Raw genomic sequence first — 9,274 nt, 5'->3', positions numbered from 1 at the left:
TTGGACACTTAAGCCCTCAATATAATTGCCATCACGAATATGATGGAGGTCTTTAAAAAAAGATGCAATGTGACTTATTTGGAAGTGTCTCAAAAAATGAGTGACGGATAGAGGCGTAGTGTGATAAGGAATAGCAAAATTTTAATGGTAGAAAGTTAAAAGTTTAAATGTTAAAGGTAAAATGTTCGCCGCAAAATTCTACTTTCTTCGTGTCTGAAAATGTCCATAATCCAGTGTTACAAAAATTATGCATTGTGATCTGCTTTGGGAGGAGGGAGAGCTAACTTTTGTCTTTTTTTTTTTTTTAATAGAAGGTACAAAAATGAAAACAAAATGGGCGAAATCTTCCTCAACTCTGTCCCGCCTTCGGACTGTGGGCCGTTAGCAAACCCACTTGAATGAAATCATCGAGGACCGCTTGCGAAACACCAAATCCTCGAGAGCGAGGGCAAAGCTGCCAAACCCTCGCGACGGACAGGGACGCGCTCCAAGATCCCCATCCTGCTTCGGAGCCGAGGAGGTGGGGTTGGAGCGAGCACTAGCGGAAACGCGGTCCAGCCTTTACCAGGGGGTTCCCGGCCCGCAGCCGCAGGCCGCCCGAGTGCCTCAAGTAAATACTTTGGAGGGGCGGGGAAGAGAAGCATCGAATTTCAAAAAAAAAAAAAAAAGCCCAAACCCCCACAGCCCCGGGCGGGCGGGCGCGCGCTATGGGCGCACTTTGGCTGCGGGAGCGAGTGGAGGATGCTGGGAAGGAGGTAAAATGGCCACCGGCGGCGGCGCGGAGGAGGAGAGGAAGCGGGGGCGGCCGCAGCTCCTGGGCCCCGCGCGCCCGTCGACCAGAGCCGAGGAGGCCGAGGGCGGCCGCGAGAAGATGGGCTGGGCCCAAGTGGTGAAGAACCTGGCCGAGAAGAAAGGCGAGTTCCGTGAGTCGCGGCCGCCGCGGCGGGAGGAAGAGAGCGGCAGCGGCGCGGGAGGCGGGCTCGGCGCTCCCGCGGGTCTGGCGGCGCCGAATCTCGGCGACTTTCCCCCAGCCGGCCGCGGGGACCCGAAGGGCCGCCGGAGAGACCCAGCCGGAGAGGGGGCGGACTCCCGCAAGAAAAAGGGTGCAGCCGAGGCGGGCAGGAGGAAGAAGGCTGAGGCGGCAGCCATGGCGACCCCGGCGAGGCCCGACGCGGCCGAGGACGCAGTCGATCGGCCCCCCCTTGACGAGCAGGCTACGGCGGCTGGCCCCGCTGCAGGCCCGGGTAAGGGCCGCTTCCTCGTGCGCATCTGTTTCCAGGGAGACGAGGGCGCCTGCCCAACCAGGGACTTCGTAGTGGGCGCGCTCATCTTGCGCTCCATCGGCATGGACCCGAGCGACATCTACGCGGTCATTCAGATCCCAGGCAGCCGCGAGTTCGACGTGAGCTTCCGTTCGGCGGAGAAGCTAGCCCTGTTCCTGCGCGTCTACGAGGAGAAGCGCGAGCAGGAGGACTGCTGGGAGAACTTTGTGGTGCTGGGGCGGAGCAAGTCCAGCTTGAAGACGCTCTTCATTCTCTTCCGGAACGAGACGGTGGACGTGGAGGACATCGTGACCTGGCTCAAACGCCACTGCGATGTGCTGGCCGTGCCCGTGAAAGTGACCGACAGGTTTGGGATCTGGACCGGGGAGTACAAGTGCGAGATCGAGCTGCGCCAGGGGGAGGGAGGAGTCAGGCACCTGCCGGGAGCCTTTTTCCTGGGGGCCGAGAGGGGCTACAGCTGGTACAAGGGGCAGCCCAAGACGTGCTTTAAATGTGGTTCCCGGACCCACATGAGCGGCAGCTGCACACAGGACAGGTGCTTCAGGTGCGGGGAGGAGGGGCACCTGAGCCCTTACTGCCGGAAGGGCATCGTGTGTAACCTCTGTGGCAAGCGAGGACACGCCTTTGCCCAGTGTCCCAAAGCGGTTCACAATTCCGTGGGAGCTCAGCTAACCGGCGTGGCCGGGCACTGAACACCCGCCTTCCAACCAGGGTGAACACAGAGCCAGCTTACCCCTCTTAAGTGCCAAAACTTTTTTTTAAACCATTTTTTATAGTTTTTTGAAGGAGATCTTCTTAAACCTACAAGAGACATCTCACTCTGCCTTCCTAAATCGAGTTTACTCCTTTTGGCCTTTCCTGAATTTGGTGACTGTCATCAGTAATGACTACCGAGAACTGTAGTGTGCAGATATGTTGCCCTGCCCTTTTTTAAATTTTATTTTCACTTTTGTATTCGGAGACTTTTTTTTTTTTTTCTGGTACTTTTTTACTTCCTACGCCGTGTCTTCTCCCTTGGTTTTCACCCTTGGAGCTGCCTTGCTCATCTTTATGCCCCAGTGCTAGGCAGGGGCCCAGCACATGGTAGGCACTCCATCAGTGTTTGTTGAATTGAGAACATCGTTGACTCTGGCTTCTGTCGGGGTGTTTATCTTTTGCAGTTCATCCCGTCCCCTTTTAATTTGCTGCTTCTAATCTGTGTGGTCTGAGAATTTTGTGAAACCAGTGTTGTTAGAAGTGTATGTAACCTGAGTCAATAAGCTCTGAATGGTGGCCACGGGCCTCTCCTATGGCATTAGAATGCATGGACTTTGTGACAGCGCGTTCAGTGGCTCAGAAGCCATTCGTCACAGAATCATGGAATCGAGTTTTCCTGCTGGAAAGGACCTAAAAGTTGGTTAAGACCAATCCCTTGGTTTTCTAACAGATGAAACAGTACCAGAGAGGTTAGATGACTGGGTCGAAATCACATAGCTGTCTGGTGCCAGAGCTAGCCTAGAGTAGAGTTCCCTGACCCCAAGCCCGGTGCTCATTCCACTACCTCTCACACTTCACAACATTTTCCTCAACACTTGAGGGCCCAGAAAGTCTGCTCTTTCCAGAATAATGAGCCCAGGGAAATGCTAAGACATCATCTGGGGGAGGAAGCAGAAGATTTGGTAGGGGCTTCAGAACACTTGGGAGATATGGAAGGGACAAAGGAACACAATCCAGGGTGCACTCTGATGCCCGGGGTACCACATCTGGACTAAAGTGGCCCAGGTCTTTGTGACCTTTCCCCTCCCCAGCCATCAGTGAGAAGGAGAAGCCCTCCTGAGTAAAGAAAGGTTTACATTTGCACCTTAGCCTCAGTAGCTAGAGCCCCTAGAGAAGCAGCTAGCTGGAGCTCATCTGCAACCTCCTGGCTCACAGGAGAAAATGGAATTCTAAGTGAGCTGTTAACTCCAAAATGTACTTGTTAAATAGGCCAAGCGAGAGGGCAATGGGTCTAAGTGTTACCGAGTTAAAGTAGAAAAGACAGTACACTGCTTTTCTTACAGTTTTTGTCTTTCCTTTATGTTTTGCTATTTCCTTGTGGCTTAGAATGTAAAATCAATTGTTTAAAGTTTTGTTCTGAATAAATATTTATCTTTTGTATTGCTAATGCTGCTGCACTATTTCCTTTCAAAATGTTGGCTGCATAGGTTTACAGACCCTAGTTCAACCAAGGCTTGCCACACACCATTTGTTTACCTTGCAAATATATGTCCAGCTCCACAGGCAACATTTTACACCCACTATGTTGTCCCCTGATGCTGGGAAAGACTGAAGGCAAAAGGAGAAGGGGGCAGCAGAGGATGACATGGTTAGATAGCATCACTGACTCAATGAACAATAATTTGAGGGAACTCCAGGAGAGAGTGGAGGACAGAAGAGCCTGGTGTGCTGTGACTGAACAACAAATGTTGTCCCAGGCCTTTGGGAGTTGTTACCTAAACCTCTGCATCAGAATCACTTAGTATATGAAACTAAAATGTTGTCTTAACTCAGCTCCACGGAATCAGAATCAAAAATTCTGATTCCTGATCAGAATCAGGAGTGAGTGGAAATAATAAGCACTCCAAGCAACTCTTGATGGGCAGCCAAGTTTGAGACCACAGTTCTGAATAGTACTAACAGGAATGAGGGGGACTCTGCCCTCTGGAGATTACAAACCAGTGGGATAGACAAAGGTAAGGTGTCAATTTCATCATCTTACAGTTATTGTAGTTGTACTGAATTGGATACAGATTGTTCATGGGCTTAAAAATAAAATCCTGTCTCCTCCAGCTATAAGGGAGGAAGAAAGTCCAGGAAACTTCCCATAGAACTCCTCCAAGCCTCCCTGGAGACTCTAGACACAACCTTCTGAAGGAATTTCTGTCTCTGAGATGATGACATGATCTGATCCTAAGAATTAACCTTCCCAGCGTATTGATTCTCGGACTCAGTGATTTGAGGGTATTTCCAGACCTGATCTGGTGTAGTTGAGGCCTGGATGGCTTTTGAGAATCATGCCTTTCAGAGCCAGCTCAGCCCTTCTTTCCCTCCCTGTCTCCCAAGGCAAACACACTCTTCCCTCCTCCATCCCTCCCTCCCTCCCTCTGTCCTCTCTCTCCCCCCTCTTCTACTCTGCCACAGGTTTCCCTCCCTCACAGTGCTGGAGGCCTGTTGGGGGTAAAAGCCTGCATTCATCATAGTCCCCTCCCCCTTCCTCCTAGCAGGCTCTGGGCCAAGGAGCTTCCTTGGAAGGAATCTTCCCTCTCTCTGCCCCTCCCCGCTAACTGGAACTGGAGGGAGCAGAGGAACAAACTGTTTCCCTGCCCATGCTCTCCCCTCCAGCCCCCACCAGGATCTGCTCCAGGGCCTCCTGCCTGGACTGGGCCATGGGCTGGAACAGAACAAACCTCCCCCGACTTCCTCTTCTGATCTAACAGTCCCCAAAATAACAATCCCTCACTGTTCATGGGCTCCTGGGGAGGGTGTCCAGATCCCCAGACTGAGGCTGATGGGCTAGCTGACATTCATTTCTTCAACTTGCAACAGTACTGAAGGCCATTATTAGCTCAAGGCCCCAAACAAGGTGCTTTTATACACCTGTGAATAAGACAGTGCACTTGCAGAGGGAGCTACAGATAAGAAATATGCAATTTTTAAAATAATATTAAGTATTTTTTAATGTTCTAAAAGAGTATAGAGTTGCCTCAGGGACAGGTCTGGCAGAAGACATGATGATGTCTGGACTGAAACCTGCAAGATGAAGAAGAGTCAAGTGAAGAAGGAAGAGAGATTCAGGCAACAGAAGCAATCTATGCAAAGACCTGGAGACTAGAACACAAGGTGTGTTCAGGCTGGCTGGAGAGTCGCAGAAAGATGTGGTTGGGAAAAGGTCCAGAGGAAGTGACACAGGGCTTGTCAGTGTTAGAAGAGGCTTGATTTTGTCCTAACACGGTCCAGTCTGGCCTCCTTCATTCTGTTCATTTAATACACCAACTCTTTCAAGGCAATGGATTACAGCAAACTAGTCAAGTCCTTTGGGGCTGAATTCTAGAGTCCTGCAAATATAATATGTAATTATACACTGAAAGAAACATAGAGTGATATGTTTAATAAGGAATATTGATCTGTTCTTGGGGATGAGGGATACCTTCCCAGACAAAATGTTTGAACTGAGATCAAAAGACTATATAAGGAGTTAATTGAGAGATGGGGTTGGAGAGTAAGTGGCATAAGGGTATGAGCCTAGGTTTCCATTAGGATGACAAGTATGACAAGCCTATAGTGGAAGGAGGCATGGCAGATTCTAGAAATCAAATGAAGTCCAGTGTTTAGACACACACCACTCTAGGCATTGAGGAAAGTGATGGGCTCTGGGCTGGATATCAGGAAGAATTTCTATAACACCACAGAACTGACCTACCAGGGGAGCTACTACCTCTCACAGAAAGGAGCCAGGAGGCCATCACTGAAAAGATTGAAAAGCTGTTACCCAAGGACAAGACGTCACTGCCAAGTGCTACTGCTAGAGCAGTGAAATGTCAGGACTTGAAGCCAGAAACCATATCCTAGAGTCTCCACAACCTTACTTCCAGGCAAAAACAGCCAACATTGTTTGACTTCTGCCTATTTCCACCTTCTAAACCTCATGCTAGCGTACCTAATTGTTGGAGCCCTAGCTTCAATGGAATCAGGAAATGCTTTCGCTTTCCAGCATGTGTAGCACAGAAAGCACATAAACAGCAGGAATAGGAGCTATCTGCTAACCAACCACACCTGGCACAACCAGTGTGGCAATAATGCAGAGAGGGGGCAGGGGGTGATGATGCAAAATAAGACTGCAGATCTCTTGGGGAGGTCTGGTCAGCCACATTTAGAATTTGAGTCTAAGAATGATGAGGTGCCATTGAAAGGTTTTTGAACAAGGAAGTGACATGTTCAGGGTCATATTTTTAAAAGACCATCCAGGATACTTTGTAGAGAATGGGACAGAGGGAAGCCCAAGTGTAAAAAAGTCCACCAAGGTGACAGATCAGGGTACCTTGGACCTGGATGATGCAAACAGAAAAGCAGGCAGGATAAAGAGATTTCTAGAAGTTGTTAAGTCAACAAGATTTAGACATGGGCTGGAGGAGAAGTAAGTATCAAGGATGACACCCAAGCTTACAGCCTCTGCACTTGGATAGATAGTGAGGCCATTCCCTGAGATGGAGAACAGAGGAGAAAATCCAAGTTTGGGATGAAGGTCTTGAGTCTGATTTTGGCTTTGTTGAGCTTGAGGTCTCTGTAGAGGATGTCTAAAAGGTGTGGAACGTGTGGTTCAATATCCACAGGTCTTAAATTCTAGTGAGATCTAGGGGTTGAGAAATAAACACAAGTGTCCTATAACAATGATTTTCAAACTCTTTACCCACATTCCACAGGACATACATTTTACATTGCAGCCATCCAACATATACATGTGTATACTTACATATAAATGAAAAAGTTTGTATATAGAAAGAAATAATATTATCTCTGTGGGTGGCGGTGCACTCATTTTTTATTGCTTCATTCTTTTATAAATGCTTATATGACCCACAGATTGATTGAATGGGTGCCCATTGGATTGAATAACATAGAGGTCATTGGTGAAGGCATTTTAGAGTGTTGTGGGAAAGAGGTGGACTAAGGAACTAATAATCTTCCTATAATGCAGTCTAGCACTCTACCCTGTTGCTCTTGGAGTCAGCCTAGCATACAACTCCTTTTCCAAAAGGCTTCCGGGCCCCTTTGGAACCTTGTTCTCAGCCAGAGTGCCCATTACCTTACTCTCTGTCAACTCCAGGTATGACTGACAAAGAGCTACCAGGAGTTGTATGGAGTGGTACGGGAGGAAGCTAAGGGGGACCAGGGGTCTCATCAAACCAAGCTGAAGGTAGAGTTCCATGAGAGCGTTAGCCTTGGGCAAAGCCAGTGGATCCATACAGCACCACTTGCTGGCTTGTCAGCGTGAATAAGAATATTTGGGGGAGGATATGTTTTGTGAAAGTAAACAGATACATTATGGAGGAGAATGCAAACTTTGTGGAGTTGTAAAATAAAACATGGACCAACATCTTTGGAAAGCAGTTTGTTTGGCACTATGAAAACTTTAAATTCACATAATCTTTAACACAACAGTCATTTATAGAAGATGAATCTATAGCTAAACTTGGACACAAAGATGTTATGTATCATGATGTTCACTGATGCATTACTTGGGGTACCAAGGACTGGAAACAACCTGATTATCAATTACCTATCAATAGTAATTAGATAGGCTATGGTACATTCAAATAGTGTAACACTATGAAGTTGTTAAAAGGAACAACTATTAAAGACCACCTAAGACACATTTTAAAGTGAACAAAGCAAGATATGGTGTGCTTCTGTTTACATTTCAATTTTACTTTTTTCAGCTCTGTTGAGGTATAATTGACAAAATTGTAAGTTATTTAAAGTGTACAATATGATAACTGATATACATAGTACATGTTAAAATGATGGAATAAATATATACACATGCTTATTTATGTATAGAATAATCTGGAAGGATATTAGTGAAATTGATAACTATTGTAGCTTCTGAGAAGAACCTGATATTTAGGATTGGGGATGGAAGGAAAATATTTTCCACAGTATATCCCTGGTAGGGGCTGTGGGGAGTTGTTTCTATTTCATGTATTATCGCTGGCAAAAAAAAAAAAATTAACAAAAACAAAATGCAAAAGGCAACACAAGACTCGAAAGAAATTCCTGTGGACTCCTTAGAAACAGGAGTCCATTTTCTCTCACTTTAAAAATAAGACATTTTGATATGAAAGTTTAAGACTCTAGAGCAGCTTCCAAGCTTCGCCTCCTTCCACCCAGGAAAACTGTCCCCCAGGTGAAATTTGATCACAGTAAGGCCCAGCTTAAGGACCTTCAAAAACTCTGTGTCCTATGTTGGGGGGTGCTACAGGCCTTGCCTGGCTGCCCAGCCTCCTCTGGGCCTCCCCGCCCCCCCACCCCCCCACCCCTTGGCTGGGCTCCTAACAATCATTCCAGGAATTCACCCTTCTAGACCCATGGTTAACCCTTTGCCTTCCCTGGTGCTCAGCTCTAATGCCACTTGCTAACAACAGCCTTCCCTAACCTAGACCAAACTCTTAACACTCTCCCCTCCTTTTTGTGGTCACTGCAGGTACAATATGTTTATTTATGCTGTGGTTTGATTAATATCTGCGTTGAGTTCCCAGAGGGCAAAGAACATGACTTTTTTTTTTTGCCCTTGGTTTTAGTTCCAACATTGTGTACTGTACCTGGCATATAGTAAAAGCCCAATAAATATTTATTGCATGGATAATCTAGAGATTACTTAGCTACAGTTACAGATCAGGATATGTACCTCCTTATCCTTTTTTTTTCTTTCATTAAATTGAAGTATAGTTGATTTACAGTGTTGTGTTAGTTTCAGTTGTACAGCAAAATGACTTTAGTTTTACATATACATATATTCTTTTTCAGATTATTTTCCATTATAGGTTATTATAAGATACTGAATGTACTTCCCTGTACAGTAGGTCCTTGTTTATGTTATATACAGTAGTCTGTAATCTTCCTTGTTCTATGTACATGATATTCAAAGTATCCCTTAGCACACCTGTTACTGACTCTACTGAATAAGGGCTTATTCATTCATCTTTAAAAAGCAAATTCAAATTTTGAGATTAACAAATACACACTAGAATATATAAAACAGACAGGGACCTACTGTGCAGCATGAGGGCAGTAAACAATAACTTACAATAACCTACAATGGAAAAGAATCTGGAAGGTTTTCCATGTATATATGTAATTGAATTCTTTGCTATATATCTGAATCACTATAAATCAACTACATTTCAATTTTAAAATAATAATAATTTTTTTTTAAAGCAATTCACTCCTTTGGTCTTCTTGCCTTTGGTAAGGGT

At 46.2% G+C, this 9,274-nt stretch overlaps 1 protein-coding gene across 1 annotated transcript; it reads left to right on the top strand.

Annotated features, from left to right (window-relative positions):
• Positions 1 to 323: 323 nt before the first annotated feature.
• Positions 324 to 3,426, top strand: ZCCHC3 (zinc finger CCHC-type containing 3). Its single transcript, XM_020900861.2, has one exon. It carries the CDS (start codon positions 761 to 763, stop codon positions 1,973 to 1,975), a length of 1,215 nt encoding a protein of 404 aa, XP_020756520.2. The 5' UTR covers positions 324 to 760; the 3' UTR covers positions 1,976 to 3,426.
• The last annotated feature ends 5,848 nt before the right edge of the window (positions 3,427 to 9,274 follow it).

This window comes from Odocoileus virginianus, chromosome 9 (assembly GCF_023699985.2).
Source record: "Odocoileus virginianus isolate 20LAN1187 ecotype Illinois chromosome 9, Ovbor_1.2, whole genome shotgun sequence".
Classification (NCBI taxonomy): Eukaryota; Metazoa; Chordata; class Mammalia; order Artiodactyla; family Cervidae; genus Odocoileus; species Odocoileus virginianus.
Note: the sequence above shows the minus strand (reverse complement) of the source record. Positions and strands in the feature narration are given on the sequence as shown.

Excerpts from the sequence above, each read along its gene's own strand:
- ZCCHC3 (XM_020900861.2), top strand. The coding sequence starts at position 761 with ATGGCCACCGGCGGCGGCGCGGAGGAGGAGAGGAAGCGGGGGCGGCCG.